The sequence below is a fragment of the Lemur catta genome, chromosome 6, assembly GCF_020740605.2.
Source record: "Lemur catta isolate mLemCat1 chromosome 6, mLemCat1.pri, whole genome shotgun sequence".
Classification (NCBI taxonomy): Eukaryota; Metazoa; Chordata; class Mammalia; order Primates; family Lemuridae; genus Lemur; species Lemur catta.
Window position 1 is genome coordinate 53,286,156 of NC_059133.1, and position 15,907 is coordinate 53,302,062.

Sequence of the window (15,907 nt, forward strand, 5' to 3'; positions counted from 1 at the left end):
GATGGATGAGGTGAGAGGCCATTAAAAAGCGAGCTCCCGGAGACAGGGGGCGGTACACCGTTGACAGGCGTACGTGTTAACCAATAAAATCGCGACACCCCATGACCCCCGCCTTTTGACTCATAAACATCTAATCAGGTGAGCGATGGAGGCGGGTCAAACTGAAACTTTAGCCAGTACTGCAAAAACTTGGGACTTGACTGGCAGGCAAGGCGGGGTTGAAATAAGTCTCTGGAAGGCCGCTACGGACCTTTGCCCCGCCCCCTGAATTTGGCGGGGGCTGCTTCTAGTGCCCCGCCCTCCATGACAGATTTGCAGGCATAAAGGGAAATACCTCTCCTAAGGATCCGGAGCCTGGGATTTTAAGTTGCCCTTACGTCAGTGCTTCCTCCTTTTAGTGAAGCTTCAGAGGACAGGAGTTTTTGGGGTGGCCCGCGGGCGGTCTGAGGTGTTTCTTGGTGAAGTGAGACAATGGGAACTACAAAAAGTGGTAGCTTGGAGACGCTTTAGCTCTTCATAATAATTTTTCATAGACAATTGATATTTTCTGAATCGTATGTAAATATGAGTAAAAGAATCTTCAGAAAACTTTGTTGTTTGTGATATGCAACAAAAAGGAAAATCAGCAAGCTCACTGTGAAATGCACCCTTTCTAACACTGAAATTCTGTAACTGTTGCTTTCTATGCATGTGTACATGGGGTGCGTATCTGTGTGTTGGTTGGGGGCCTGGGATCGTGCTGGTGTGTGAGGAAAGTGAAGTAGGAAATACATAGGCTTGTTTCCCGAGCCATAAAATGGGGATAGTAATACCCACTTTGCTCACCCTCAGCACTAACCAAAATGAGATGGGGTGGGTAGGTCTGCAGAGATAGGGATTAGGAAAACAGTGGTCAGAAATCAATTATCACATATACACATTCATATTCTCTCTCACACACCATTCTTTCAGTAAATAAATAAAAGGAGGAAAGACATAAACTATAAAACTAGGAACACTGTTTTAATGAATTACAAACTAAATTACAAATAATGTTAATAGCAAGAGCACTCAAGGACAGGGGTGGGAGAGAGAGACAAAATCATAAAAGGAAAAAAATACTTTTTTTTTTTAGCATTTGTGTTACAAAACCCCATGGTGTACATGGCAACAAATCCACCCACTCTAACAAAAAAAAAAAAAATCACTATAACCTGAAATATAAATATAATTGTTCATCCTTCTTTTAAAGAAATATTTTTCCCAATGTCCCACTCAGTCACAGGCCTGAAAAATGTCAGCATTCTCAAAATGCCTAAACCCTAACTTCCACTCCTATGGGGTAGGGAGGGGGTGGCCTTCAGAGGAAGATGGGAGCAAGGATCCCTGGCAACTGAAGAACTAAGAATCCTAAAAGGAAGAGAAAAATTCAAACATCTCTCACCTGCCTCATAAGGCTGAGGTGAAGCAATAGATTGGAGTGAAGCACAGTCCCTGTCCCATAGCCTCCCCAACTCCTTTTGCCCGTAGGAGGGACATACAAGGGGACGGGGGCAATCATTTCTTCTGCAGCCCCACTGGGGCTGAGTCTTGAGTCTGCCAGCCTATTAGGTGAGGTGAAACATTAAAACTAAGGTATAAACCGATTTGATCTATTTTTTAAACCTAATTCTTTAAAACAGACCCTCCACATTTTATTTTGCTTGGTTCTCAAAAATTCCAACTTAGACCCCTGCTATCAGTTGGCCTTTACAAAAACAGTGGCAGCAGGAGGCTTGGAGTCCCTGACATCCCCAAACACAGGAAATAATAATTATGGGGCATTCAGAGATTAGGATTGCAAACCCAATGTGGGGGGAGAATACTCAGCTTTGTTTTGTTTTGTTTTTTAATACCAGCCCTCCTCAGCAGTGACTTAAGAGGAGGGGGAGAGCGTGGTGAAGTCTGACTTAAGTGCATCTAATACTAAAATTTTCTTTCATTTTCACCTATTCCTCCCTTCCACTTCTGTATTCCCAGAGTTGGATTGGCCAAGAAGGGAAAGTGAGTGTTTAAGGCAGCCAGATGAGATCAGAGGGCCAACCTGAGTTCAAACAGCCCAGAGCCAAGCCAGGTCAAGCCCACCATGGAGGAGAGGGTGAGATTGGGTGTGGGGGTTTAGAGAAGGACATCAGAGCCGAAGGTGGGGCACTGGCTTGGTCACATCCTGGAAGAAAGGGTGAGTCAGAGCTGCCTTTGCCGAAATCCGCTTGTTGGGGTCATAGTGAAGCATTTGCTGGAGGAAGAGATGTATGCTGACTTCAATGATGTGATAGTGGACTATATATGGGCAGCAGGTGTTCCCAGAAATCAGGAAACCACAACTTCTTCTACCCAAGGCAGAGTTCTCACTTCCCTCCTCCCATATCTGAACCAGCACACCAAAAGGGAGAGAAGGAGGGATTAGGGAAACAAAACACTGAGACCAGAATTCCTGGTCTTATCCTTCCTTCATCCTGGAAAAGCCCTTCCCTGGGGGAATGAATGAAGGGAAATAGGCGCCCACTCCCCACTCTCACCGATAACAAGCTCCGTCCATCTTCATCCAGGGGAGGTACAACTTTACTAAAATCTTGCCGGGCCCACTTGGGGAAACTTGGCTTATAATCAGGCATAGAAGTAACTCCTGGCCAAACCACCTCATCTGGGGTCCCCAGAGTCCGAAAGATCCGGAAGAGTTGGTCAATCTCAGAATCACCAGGGAATAGGGCCCTGCGGGTCACCTGAAAATGGGGAAAGAGGAAAGGCCAAGACCCACGTTGACGTCAGTCAAAACTGTCCCATGTACAAAGGAGGTTCCCACAGGCAGTGGAAGGTCAGCAGGGCCCCATGACTCCCTCCCCAGGGCCTTTTTCACAGGGTCAGTCACACAGAGCCTGAGACAATGAAGTCCCTTCATCTGTCTCCTTGCCCCCTCCTTCCTTCCCCCAACCATGGCTTTGCAGATCCCCAAGGCTGGGTGGGGCTGGGAGAGGGTGAATGTCTGGGGTGCCACTGACATGTAGCAAAGGGATCCCAAGCCACTCACGGGGTGTGGGGTAGACACTGCGGTCATCCCCCCTCCTTGTGATGCAGCCACTTCTAGATAGGAGCACAGCGGGCAGAGACTGTGTCTTCCATTTCTTCTGTGTTCCCCACAGCACCTAGCATGGTGCTGGGTACACACTAGGTGCTTAACAAATATTTTTTGATGAATTGAGAGAGGAATATGGGCAATTGTAAGGTAATGCACTAGGGGATAAATGTACATTATATATGTGTATGTGTGTATATATATGGGCTAAGTCTCCAAGTCCCCAGTTACAACCCAGATAAAGGACCATAAAACATGTTGCTGACTTGATTTGAAGACTCAGCCTACTGCACTGTTGTATTAAAGGGGATGGGAGCTCCCACATAAGGCTGGGCCTCAAGGATCCTTCAATCTGAAAAGCCAGAGGTTGAGGGGGGACATAATCTAAGCCTGTAGTTTAAATGAAGGGTATGAATAAAGTGACTGCAGTTGGCTTCACTGCAATCCTGGCACCCTACAATAAGGTCTACAAATCTTGAAATGAAGGAGACATTAAATAGAACTCAATCTCCCAAATATATGCAGACTGACGTTAAAACAGATGTAGAAATGATTTAGCTCATTTCAGGGATAAGAGATATATTATACATACTAAGACTGTTTGAGGGCATCCTAACATGTGGTGGATATCAGAGGCAACAGTCCCATCCTTCCCCACCACCCCTTGGTGCTACTCTAGAGAGAGAGCCCTGTGATGGAAGGGCCATAGATCTGGGCCAAGAAACAGTTCTGCTGTTCTTGGATGTGGGGAGGAGTGGGCTGGGTGGAACTTGGGCATGCCTCCATACCATCTCAGCAAAGATGCAGCCCAGGCTCCAGATGTCCACGGCTGTGGAGTAGTATTTGCAGCCCAGGAGGATTTCTGGTGCTCGGTACCACAGGGTCACCACCTAGGGGACAAGAATAGGAAGGGGAGGGGTGGTTTATAGGGCATAGAGATTCCCATAGCTCAGCTCCTCAATACTACCCTGCTAACTCTCAGGCTCTTAATAGTTTCCTTGCTTCCATCCTTCCCCTCCCTCTGATTTCCCCTAACAGAAATGACTATACAGAGCCGGACACAGTGGCTTACACCATAATCCCAGCACTTTGGGAGGTTGAGGCAGGATGATCACTTGAGCCCAGGAGTTTGAGACCAGCCTGGGTAACACACCGTCTCTACAAAAAAATTCTTTAAAAATTAGTTGGGCATGGTGGCAGGTGCCTGTAGTCCCAGCTGCTTGGGAGGCTGAGGTAGGAGGATTACTTGAGCCCAGGAGTTTAAGGCTGCAGTGAGCTATGATCAAGCCACTGTACTCTGTCCTGGGTGACAGAGCAAGACCCTGTCTCTTAAAAAAAAAAAGAAAGAAAGAAAGAAAGAAAAAGAAATGGCTACACACAACTTCTTAGCTCAGAGTTAGCATAGTACATGTCACTGCAGACCATATTTTCCAAACCCTCAGTTTGGGATCTTCCTGGAAAACTTGAGACAAATGATCATAATTTTAATGGTATGCCATTCAGCTGTCCTGGCTTGGTATCTAAGTCCAGTTTTAGCCCCACAGTATGAATTTTGTGCATACCCTAAGACTCCTTAGGGTGTCAGAGATTCTTTCCATCTACTAAAAGAGAAAATGTTGTCCAGATATCCTTAGTAACTTTGTGAATGCCCTTGTGAACACCTCCTGGGGAAGCTCAGAGAAGAAAAGCACAGAGGGACTTATAGAGGGACTCACCTCATGGGTGTAAGTACGAACAGGGACTCCAAAGGCTCTGGCTAGTCCAAAGTCTGCTAGCTTGATAGCCCCCTCTGCGTTGATAAGCAGATTCTGAGGCTTAAGATCTCGGTGCAGGACCCGATGAGAATGGCAGAAAGCTAGGCCCTGGAGCAGCTGGAATAGATAGCTCTGACAAGGGAGAGAGAGAGGACTGTGTTTCTCCACAGTGAGCGGATTAGGTTTGCTCTGTGCCCCCAAAGCTCTACTAAAGCATTACTATGTTGGATTATAATACATGTTTACAAGCTATTTCTCCCATTGAACTGGCAGCCCAGTGAGGATAAGGACCAAATCTTGTTCAGTTTTGTATCCTTTTTCCATACCCTGTGCCTAGCACATTGAAGGTGTTCAATAAATGTGCATTGAATAAATGTTTCTTGATAGATTGAAAGTAGCTCTGAGAGTGAAGAATCCAGCCCTAAAACAGACAATAGAGACAGGCTAGTTTCCCCACCAACAGGTGGAAGGGCTTTTTGGAGGAATCTACCAAGTGCCCTCAAATCCCATTTACCTGAGTTTCATCTGACCTCCCACCTAAACTGCTAGGTTGACTCACTAGAGTTTCAACTTTGATTCTTCAGCCCAACCCTAGGGTTAATGAGTATAATGAGCAGGGAAAGAGACACAAAAGAAAGGTGTGTGTGTGTGTGTGTGTGTGTGTGTGTGTGTGTGTGTGTGCGCGTGCAGGGGGATGAGGGCTGGGAAGGAGGCCAAGATCACAAATTATGGCCCTGAACTGACTGCCTCCAGTACCCCAAGACATGTACATGATGGGGAGGAGCTGATGAGAAGCATTACCTTGATGAGGGGAAGAGGAATGCCAGTGAGAGCAGAGGCATCCATGAATTTCTTGAGATCTTGGTGTAGAAATTCAAAAACCAGGTAGAGTTTATTTTCTGTGTGGATGACATCCAGCAGCCTAGGGAAGGGAAGGTCCGGGAAATGGAGGTGAGGGAGAGAAATGCCCCCATTATACAGACACCACTCATCCTCCTTTCCTATCAGATCACCTCCCAGACACATACTTACTTGACAATATTAGGGTGGTTAAGCTCCTTAAGCAGAGAGATTTCTCGGATGGCAGTACTGGGTACACCCTCAGTCTCACTTGAAGAGGTTGGGAAAGAAGAGATGAGAATATGGTTACAAATATTCCTTTTCCCCAGGCCCAGTCATTCTTTCCCCTCAAGGAGACACCATCCCAGCATCCCCTAGGAAAGTGAGAGAAGAGAAAGGGTGCTGTAAGGAGTTAACTCTTGGGTCATCAGGGTGTGGCTTTTGGAGACATTAAGGTCTTTATTTCCTTTTTTTCCATAGGTAGGTACGTAAAGCCACCTGGTGAAGGTGAAGCAGAGAGCAGGTAAAAGACAAAAAATGTGGGAGAGAGACCGGTGGGGCCAGTGAGGTTTAACTGCCATTCTCTTGAAAGAGAGAATTCTAAGATGAGGATGGGGTTGGGGCAGTGAGGAGGGCTCTTCATTCAGAAAGGTGCTCTTCACCGGTTCCCACATAACCTAACTCCGTGGAGAGTCCTGGACCTTATCCCAGAGGCCTCCTTTCTCTTCCTGAGTCTCTGGTTGCACATTTGGGGGCATCATCCGGCTCAGTTCGGGAAGAAAGTTTTCCATGGATTCTACACAACCCTATACTCTCCCTAGGGAAACTCTCTACTGTCCCCCAACCCACCTCTCCACTTCAAAAGTCCCTCTCTGCTCTCTTCCGGTCCCTGGACTGCTACCCGCCCGTTGGGGTGGGAGGACAGTCAAGGAGCTCCCCAGTTGGAGTCCCAGGTATAGAAGCCACTCACGTGTCCAGGCGGATTTTCTTAAGCGCTACCACTTCTCCAGTCAACTTGTTTCTGGCCTTGTACACAACTCCGTACGTGCCCTCTCCGATCTTTTCCACCTTTTGGAAGTTCTCCATGAAGCGCAAGCGAGTCGGGTCAGCCTGGCCCTGGAGCGGGGGCCGGGGAACCCTGCAGAAAGCGGGCCCCGACTCTCGGGGCCAAGGAGGGGGAAACAGGGCCCAGCACCTTGGCCCCAGGTCGCGATGGAACGCAGTGTATCTCTCGCTCTGGTCAATTTGTAAAACTTGAAACAATGTTGCCGCCTGCCCCCCAGTTCCCGACCTCCACCAGAGGCTCCTCCCCTCCTTCCCGCGTTTCCATGACCCCGCCCCCAGGTGTTCCTATTGGCCAACGTAAGCGGGGGCGGGGCGATCCCCTCGCTCCTCGCCGCCAGTGACCCCGCCCCGTGCAAGTTTGGTTCTGAGGGGCAAGACAAGTTTCTTTCTCCGTGGGGCAGCTGAACACCTTTTCCTAAGTATCTGCTTTGGGTTCGACTTTCCTACCTGTGTCTCTAGTCTGCAGGAATTCCCTGATCTCTAACTCTCTATTTTCACCACCACCCCTGGGGAAAATGTGTACTTACCCTAAGATTAAATTCCACCTGGTCCAGAGAGTCTCATTGTAAAGGATTCTCCGACCTCTGAGAAGTGTTGCCTCAGCCTCTCAGCCTACTCCAATGCTGTCTCTCTCTGGTTTTGGATGCAAGTTCTGTTTCTGTCTTTTTAATAAATTCCCAGCTTGATTAATTCACTGTCCCACGATGAATTGCATGTGTCTGGTATGCGTTCCATAGCTGTCTTTCAGTCAACTCTTTCCCGGGGAATGGAGTGTGTCAAGATGAGAGTGACCCAGTGAAACCAGAAACTGACATTGAGTAGTGAGATAGGAAAGGAACGTCCAAGGATCCAATTCTTCGTGTCAGTTCTTCCTCTTTCCTGCCCTACGGGCCCTCCCAGGCCTCCCCTGGAGGGAGAAGAGGAAGGGCTATGCAAATGAGCACCCTTATGTTATATAGGGGCTTATCCCGGCCCCCCAGTGACTTTGGTTGTTGGAGAGAAGAACAGGATGGATCTGGTGCTGAGAAGGTGCCTTTTATGTTTGGCTGTGATGAGTGCTCTGCTGGCTGTAGGGACTACAGAAGGTGAGTGTGGGTGTGTGGACGGTGAGAACGTGTGAATTTGGGGATGAACACCTACGCTGGTTTTTCCCCTCCTAATGGGAGATACCAGCAAAAATTCAGGCTTCTCCCACCCATTTGATTCAGTGAGGATGTGGACATCTGAGCTCCTTCCCTACATGGAGATTTGGGATTGAGCCTGGAAATAATCTCACATATTTGGAGAGGCAGGATAGTACGTCTTTGTGGCACTAATTCTGATGCCCCCTTGGCAGTGAGCTGGAGCAGGGACTCCAAAAGGATGAAATGAGTGGGAGACTAGTTTAGGTAATGTCTCAGGCCCTTAGGGTATGGAACTTAAAGTGGGGAGTAAAATAATGTGGTATTGGATAAGAAGGCTAAGGAGATACCATTTTTCTCCCTTTGGATATAGATGCGTGAACACAGCCCAGTCCTTTTGTTCTGGGCCTGGGAGAGACAGGCAGAGGGGTCTCAGCTGAGCATCACATGAAAGGGCTCTGGGGGATTGGGGCCTCGTGACAAGGAGCAAGGGGCGGGGGCAGGGGTGGTGGTGGTGAGAGGGTCTGGAATGTCATGTGCTGCTCTGAAGAGGGAGGGTTGGAAGTGGAGAAAGATTGGGGCATCTTATGACTTGTCTTGCTCTAGTGATGGGGTGCTCAATGAGACGATTCCAACTCCTTTCCCAGCAGCATCAACTAGGTTTCCAGCACACAGTAGACAGGGGGTGAGGATATGTGAAATACATACATCCTATCCCAGTCTCCCTTTCTCTCTATATCCCTGGTCTCACAGACTTCTATGAAGTTCTCCTTAATCTGACTTCCTTTATTGTGCTGCGGTTTCAAGTCTTTTTCTTTTACTATATTCCTTAACGTATTCCGGAAACAGTCTGTTCACACTCACCCACTCCACTCGAGGCTCTTAAAAGATTGTGCCTACATTTTGGACCCTGATTTTAAAAATTATAAGAAGACATTTTTCTAGATGCTTATGAAATTTTACATGGACTGAGTTTGATAATTTTGTCTAGTGTGAAATGACATTGTGCTTATGCAAGAAAATATTCATATTTTTTACAGATACATGCTGAATTTGTAGGGTTAAAATAACAAGATGGGCCAGGTGTGCCGGCTCATACCTGTAATCCTAGCACTCTGGGAGGCTGAGGTGGGAGGATTGCTTGAGCTCAGGAGTTCCAGACCAGCCTTAGCAAGAGTGAGACCCCATCTCTACTAAAGATAGAAAAATTAGCCGGCGCTACTCGGGAGGCTGAGGCAGGAGGACTGCTTAAGCCCAGAAGTTTGAGGTTGCTGTGAGCTAGGCTGACACAGGGCACTCTACTCAGGGCAACAAAGTGAGACTCTGTCTCACAAAAGAAAAATAAATAAATAAAAATAAAAAAATAACAAGATGTCTGGGATTTGTTTCTAAATACTTTAGCCAACTCCACCCCCTACCCCTTAAACCAAAAGCAACAACCAATAAGAACAGATAAAGCAAATGTGGCAAAATGTTGATAGTTGTTTGATCTGGGTAAGGGCATATGGAGGTCCATCATATCCTTTTTTTCCCTTTAGACCTCTCTCAGTCAGTTAATAATTTTAGCTTCTCCATCCTTACCCTCAGTCTCTGCCTGCTTCTAATCCATCCTCACTGCTTGCCATAGTGATCTTTCTAAAACATAAATTTGATCATATTCAAAAGCTTCTAATGGGTAAATTTTGTGGTATGTGAATTATAGGTTAGTTTAAAACAAAGTGAAACAAAAAACTATCAGAGGTGGCCTTGCCTTACAGGATCCTTAACCTGGCACTCAAAGTCCCCAACCCATCTTCTCAGCCTCATTTCTCACAATGTGCATTAACCACACTGTTAAAATCCCCCTAACCTGCCATGTCCTTCCATGTCTACATGCATTTGCTCATGCTGGTCCTAGGGTAACTCCCCATTGGAGTCTCTTCCAATCAGCTAGAATGGAACTAATCTATTTAGTCTGTTATTTTGTTGTACTACACGTATGTCTGTTATGGCACATATTAAAGAGTGTCTTGAATTATAATAATTTAATTCAAGACATGTATTGTCTATTTCCTATACTTCACCTTGAATCCCTTCAGAGCCATACCTTATGCATTTCTTAAGTCCTTTGTACCTAGAACAGTAGTACCTGGTGGGTATTCAGTAAATTAAAATGCATTTTGAATGTGAGAGTGAATGGAGTGATATGGGAGAGAGTATTATCCCCTGAGAAGGGACTGAGCGAGGATCCTAGGACCCTCATGACACATTTCTTTTAGGACCCAGAGACCAGGACTGGCTTGGTGTCTCAAGGCAGCTCAGAACTAAAGCCTGGAATAGGAAGCTATATCCAGAGTGGACAGAAGTCCAGGGACTTGACTGCTGGAGAGGTGGGAACTTAGAAGTTCCAAGGGAAGGCATGATGGGAATGGGATGCGGAGAAGAGCAAGAAGAACTGGGTTGAATGTAGTTTGGGAAGATAGGGAGGGGAAACAATGTGGGAGGGGAAGCCAAGGAATCCCAGCTAATGCAGCTTCCCTTCCCAGGTGGTCAAGTGTCCCTGAAGGTCAGTAATGATGGACCTACACTGATTGGTGCAAATGCTTCCTTCTCTATTTCCCTGCACTTCCCTGGAAGCCAAAAGGTACTGCCAGATGGGCAGGTAATCTGGGCCAACAACACCATCATCAATGGTGAGTACCTCTCTACTCTAGGCCCTTATATCTAGGGCTCAAGTCCCCGGTATCCCCAGTGAGCTCAGGGAATGCCCCCTTCCCCCTTCACTTTTTTTCAGCAAGCTATGTATGTAATATATACTCATTGTAATAAAATTAGAAAACACAGATAAAACAAAAAGAAAAGAAAATTACAGTCCTTAAAATGAAGGACAGTGGAATCCAGTGGACCTAGAAGCTGGACGGACCTAGGTTTAAACTTGTCACTGGTACATGATCCTGGGCAAGTTACTTGATTGTTTTTTGCTTCTATTTCCAAAGCATAAAGGGATTGTTGTAAGGATTAAAATGTGGTAATGGCCAGGTGCAGTTGCTTATGCCTGTAATCCCAGCACTTAGGGTGGCTGAGGTGGGAGGATCGCTTGAGCCTAGGAGTTTGAGACCAGCCTGAGCAACACAGTGAGACCCCATGTCTACAAAAAAATAGAAAAATTAGCTGGGTGTGGTGGTGCATGCCTGGAATCCCAGCTACTCAGGAGGTTTAGGTAGGAGGATTGCTCAAGCCCAGGAGTTTGAGGTTGAGGTTAGCTATGATGATGCCACTGCACTCTAGCCCAGACAGTAGAGCGAGACCCTGTCTCAAAAAAAAAAAAAAAAAAAGACAAAACCCAAAACAAAACAGTGATAATATATAAGGTACTTAACATAAGGTCTCCTCTAGCCTACAGCAAAGCCTCAATAAATGTTATCTACTGCTGTTATTTTTATTTTTATCCCACTAGCTAGAGCAAATCACTAACATTTTGATATATGGCTTTCCAATCTTTTTCCTATACAAGTATTAATATATACACATGAATCTTAAATTGTAGTTTCCACACCCCCACCACCACCCCAAATGGGTTATACCATGGAGAATGTACTGTCTAGCTAGGGAGTATTCCCAGAGCCCCTCTCTAATCCTCTAGGAGAAATTTTAGAGGTTTTGATGCATAATAAAGAATGCCAGGATTTGAGTGTGGCTCTGTATTTACCTTTCAGGGAGCCAGGTATGGGGAGGACAGCCAGTGTATCCTCAAGAACCTGGTGATACCTGCGTCTTCCCTGATGGTGAACCCTGCCCATCTGGCCCTTGGTCTCAGAGGAGAAGTTTTATTTATGTCTGGAAGACCTGGGGTGAGGGACTCCCTTCTCTGGCCTGTCATCCACACTTGTATTTACCTCTTCATATCTGATCACCTTTCTTTTTGGCTTCACCTGTTAACTTCTGTGATTTTCCTTTATCTTCATTTTCCCCTTGGCTCCTTCCTCTTCCATAGCACCTTGCCCCCTTCAACTCTCTGTCAGAATTCTGTCTGGTAGCCCTTTTCCAACTGTAGTCCCACTCCACAGAACCCCCCCATTAAGACCCCTTCTCTGCAGCCCCCCATACCACAGCCTTCCAAACACCCTCAGAAGTAATCATCCTCAATAGACCTCCTGACCTCTCTACTCTAGTGTCCTGTTTCTAATCCTGTCCCTCAGTCCCCTTTGACCAGTAACCTCATCCTCCCTGCTTTTCATTTCAAAAACCTCAGGCCAATACTGGCAAGTTCTAGGGGGCCCAGTGTCCACGCTGAGCATTGGGACAGGCAAGGCAATGCTGGGCACACACACCATGGAAGTGACTGTCTACCACCGCCGAGGGCCCTGGAGCTACGTGCCCCTTGCTTACTCCAGCTCGGCGTTCACCATTACTGGTAAGGGTTTAGGAAGAGGCAAGGCTAGTTATAGATGGGGAGAAGGTGGGGAGGCTTGGCTGGACTGGAAAGGGGAAGGGGAAATGTGTGCGACCTTAAAGGGGCAGCCTCAGGAAGACCTGGGCAGAGAAATGTGGGGCTTAGAGCCAGTAAAAGGTGGGTCAGTTGGCTTGGGGTTAGAGAGTGTGGTTGTGAAAAGAGAAGCTGTGGCCCAGGCCGGGCTCACATCTTTTCTGTCTCCAATCCCAGACCAGGTGCCTTTCTCCGTGAGTGTGTCCCAGCTACAGGCCTTGGATGGAGGAAACAAACACTTCCTGAAAAATCAACCTCTGACCTTTGCCCTCCAGCTCCATGACCCCAGTGGTTATTTGGCTGGGGCTGACCTCTCCTATACCTGGGATTTTGGAGACAGTACAGGGACCCTGATCTCTCGGGCTCTTGTGGTCACTCACACTTACCTGGAGCCTGGCCTAGTCACTGCCCAGGTGGTCCTGCAGGCTGCCATTCCTCTCACCTCCTGTAGCTCCTCCCCAGTTCCAGGCACCACCGATGGGCATGTGCCAACTGCAGAAGCCCCTGGCACCACAGCTGGTCAAGTGCCTACTGCAGAAGTCATAGGTACTACACCTGGTCAGGTGCCAACTACAGAGCCCCCTGGAACCACAGCTCTGTGGGTGCCAACCACAGAAGTCATAGGTACTACACCTGTGCCAGTGCCAACTGCAGAGGGCACAGGTACAACACTTGAGCAGTTGCCAACCTCAGAGGTCACAGGTACCACATTTGCAGATATGTCAACTACAGAGGCTATAGGCACAACACCTGCAGAGGTGTCAACTGTAGAGCCCTCTGGAACCACAGTTGCACAGGTAACAACTACAGAGTTGGTACAGGCCACAGCTGGAGAGTTACCCACTCCTGAGCCTGAGGGTCCAGGTGCCAGCCCAATCATGCCTACGGAAGGTATCACAGGTAAGAGAACCAGTGTGAGTGAGGTTCACTGAGGTGAGATATTTATCATTGCTGTACTCTGAAAATCTTACCCGGACCCAGATGTTACCTAGTCCTTTGCTTAGCACTATGGTCCCCACAGAGCTCTCACTGGCCTGGCTATAAAGCCCTCAAGTCTTTCTTAATGACACGGAATAGATCTGGAGTTCAGGTAACCAGGGTCTTCCCTTAGGCCATGAGGAGATAGCTTATTGCTTCTCTGTCACTGAGGGTGTCTTCCCTGGTGGCCTAGTGGTTAGGATTTGGCACTCTTTCTACCACTGAGAACTATTGGGAAGGCCAGAGAACAGACTGTGGTCATTTGCATAATATTTATATGTCATTTTCTGCTCAAGTATAAATGCACAGAAATTTTTCCTAGATTCTGAGACCCCCATCCTCCCATTTTCCACTCCTGGATTCCCATCCCAAAGCAAAAAGGGAAGAATGAGATAATGATGCTTAAATGAGTTAACATGTTGAATGTCTAGTCCAGGACCTGGCACAGTATGGGGCATAGTAAACATTTAAGGATTTTTATTTAAACTCCAACTCTGTCCCTAACTGTGTGACTCTGCAGCAGTCAGTTTCTTCTTCTGGGCCTGTTTCTTTATCTATAAAATGAGATTTCCCACATCTTATCTGATTCCAAGCCAGTGACTCCAGGATCCAGTAGTTCTGGCTCAACCTGGAAAGATGCCTGCTTGGCCTCTGCCCCTGGGTGAGTCATCTGTCTTGATCTTGCCTCCTCAATCCTCTCCTGCCAGGTTCCCTGAGCCCCCTGCTGGATGGTACAGCCACCTTGAGGCTGGTGAAGAGACAAGTCCCCCTGGATTGTGTTCTGTATCGATATGGTTCCTTTTCCCTCACCCTGGACATTGTCCGTGAGTCTTGCCTACTTTGGGGGCTGATGAAGGGAGGTATGTGCTGCCTAGGGCAGGTCAGTGGAAGCATACCTTGGGAGGAATTACTTACCTAGAAGGACAGGAAGAATATTCAAATGCCAGGGTCCTCTTTTGAAGGCACAGGGATGGGATTGGTGGAACAGCCCTAGGCTTTCCTGTCTATGGGCTTTTAAGGAGGCCTGGTAGAGGAATTCCAACTTATAATCATGCAACTCTGCAGAGGGAATTGAAAATGCTGAGATCCTGCAGGCTGTGCCATCCAGTGAAGGGGATGCATTTGAGCTGACTGTGTCCTGCCAAGGCGGGTGAGTGTACCACTGGTTGCCCTGATAACTCTTGGGTTGACTGTTGACTGGTTCTCTGGTGTCTAGTGTCCCTTCCCAGATCCCCCAATATAAGCTGATACCTCTTTTAGGCTGCCCAAGGAAGCCTGTATGGACATCTCATCACCAGGGTGCCAGCCTCCTGCCCAGCGGCTGTGCCAGCCTGTGCCACCCAGCCCAGCCTGCGAGCTGGTTCTGCACCAAGTACTGAAGGGTGGCTCAGGGACCTACTGCCTCAATGTGTCTTTGGTTGATGCCAACAGCCTGGCAATGGTCAGCACCCAGCTTGTCATGCCAGGTAGGTACCTGGACAAGAGCTAGGGTGAAGAAGGGGCATGGGCAGAGGCCAGCTGGCAGGGAGCAGATGCTGACTAATGCAGTGTCTGGGATTCTGTTCACAGGACAAGAAGCAGGCTTTGGGCAGGTTCCCGTCTTTGTGGGCATCTTGCTGGTGTTGATGGCTATGGTTCTTGCATTTCTGATATATAGGTAAGGGCCCCACCATCCAGCTCAGACACCCTTATCCCTCATTACCATTACTCACTCTTCCTCAAGGGGAGAAGGAACCACCACTCCCTTTGAGGAAGCATGGTGTCCAGGAAAGAGCCCAAGCTTGGCAGTTGGACAGGCGTGGGCTGCAGTCTTGCTGTGGGGCCTTGGGAAAGTAGCTTAACCTTTCTGAGCCTCTGAAAAGTAGGAAAACTAGTATCTTCCCTGTGAGGCTGTTGTAAAGATTAGACACAATGTGAGTAAAGCACCTGGCTCTGAAGCAAAAGTGTAATAATTGATGATATTAATGACTATCGTCAATAATATTAAGAGTGGAGCAGTTTGGGTGAACTGAGTTCTCCACCTGCAAGAAGGGCAGATGCCCAGGCCTGGGGCACCAATATCCTCAAAGCAGGGGAGCTTCTAGGGTGAGATGGGAAGGGACAGAGGTTACCACAGAAAAAAGAGAATAAACCCTGGAGGTAAGGAGAAGGGGAGGGAGCTAGGATCAAGGCCAAACAGACATGGAATAGGGGTATGTCCCCTTCTTTGGAGAAGAACAGGCAGCCTGGCTTTGTCCTTTGCTAACCAGCTTCCTCCTTCTTCTCCCAATATCAGGCGCAGACTTCTAAAGCAGGGCTCAGCGGTCCCCATTCCCCAGCTGCCTCACAGCAGCACCCACTGGCTGCGTCTGCCCCGGGTCTTTCGCACTTGCCCCATTGGTGAGAACAGCCCACTCCTCAGTGGGCAGCAGGTCTGAGTACTCTCATATGATGCCATGATTTCCTTGGGGTTGACAGCAACATCTTTATTTTCTCCAGCCTTCCCTTGGAGACTACCATAACCTGAAATAAATACTCAGAACCTAGTCCTGGTTTCTTTGTTTTGTTTTTGTTTTTGTTTTTTCTTGCTACTCAGGAGAATCTATGTCATTTA

The 15,907-nt window shown here is 47.7% G+C and overlaps 2 protein-coding genes across 6 annotated transcripts; one reads left to right on the top strand and one right to left on the bottom strand.

Annotated features, from left to right (window-relative positions):
• Nucleotides 1–986: 986 nt before the first annotated feature.
• CDK2 (cyclin dependent kinase 2) lies at nt 987–7,004 on the bottom strand. 5 transcript variants are annotated; one of them, XM_045553697.1, is made up of 8 exons: nt 6,656–7,004; nt 5,878–5,955; nt 5,647–5,767; nt 4,807–4,977; nt 3,880–3,981; nt 3,047–3,190; nt 2,538–2,741; nt 987–2,386 (listed from the first exon to the last, which is right to left on the bottom strand). In XM_045553697.1, the coding sequence occupies exons 1-8, from the start codon at nt 6,769–6,771 to the stop codon at nt 2,150–2,152; spliced, it is 1,173 nt and encodes a 390-aa protein (XP_045409653.1). In that variant the 5' UTR covers nt 6,772–7,004; the 3' UTR covers nt 987–2,149. The 5 variants fall into 5 exon arrangements, with proteins under 5 accessions (XP_045409653.1, XP_045409654.1, XP_045409656.1 ...); XM_045553698.1 differs by having other exon boundaries at nt 987–2,254; nt 6,656–6,996; XM_045553700.1 differs by lacking the exon at nt 4,807–4,977 and having other exon boundaries at nt 6,656–6,996.
• A 9-nt stretch (nt 7,005–7,013) lies between these two features.
• PMEL (premelanosome protein) lies at nt 7,014–15,830 on the top strand. Its single transcript, XM_045555155.1, is given in 13 exon segments — nt 7,014–7,047; nt 7,731–7,835; nt 10,130–10,240; nt 10,397–10,543; nt 11,567–11,701; nt 12,103–12,264; nt 12,514–13,236; nt 14,022–14,138; nt 14,380–14,464; nt 14,575–14,780; nt 14,884–14,971; nt 15,590–15,665; nt 15,667–15,830. Coding segments are annotated over 13 exon segments (2,076 nt in total). The 3' UTR covers nt 15,754–15,830.
• Nucleotides 15,831–15,907: the final 77 nt, after the last annotated feature.

Excerpts from the sequence above, each read along its gene's own strand:
- CDK2 (XM_045553697.1), bottom strand. The coding sequence starts at position 6,771 with ATGGAGAACTTCCAAAAGGTGGAAAAGATCGGAGAGGGCACGTACGGA. Across the intron at positions 5,768-5,877 it reads AACCACCCTAATATTGTCAA|GCTGCTGGATGTCATCCACA; the intron begins GTAAGTATGTGT and ends TCCCTTCCCTAG. Across the intron at positions 2,742-3,046 it reads CAGTGTCTACCCCACACCCC|GTGACCCGCAGGGCCCTATT; the intron begins GTGAGTGGCTTG and ends CCCCATTTTCAG.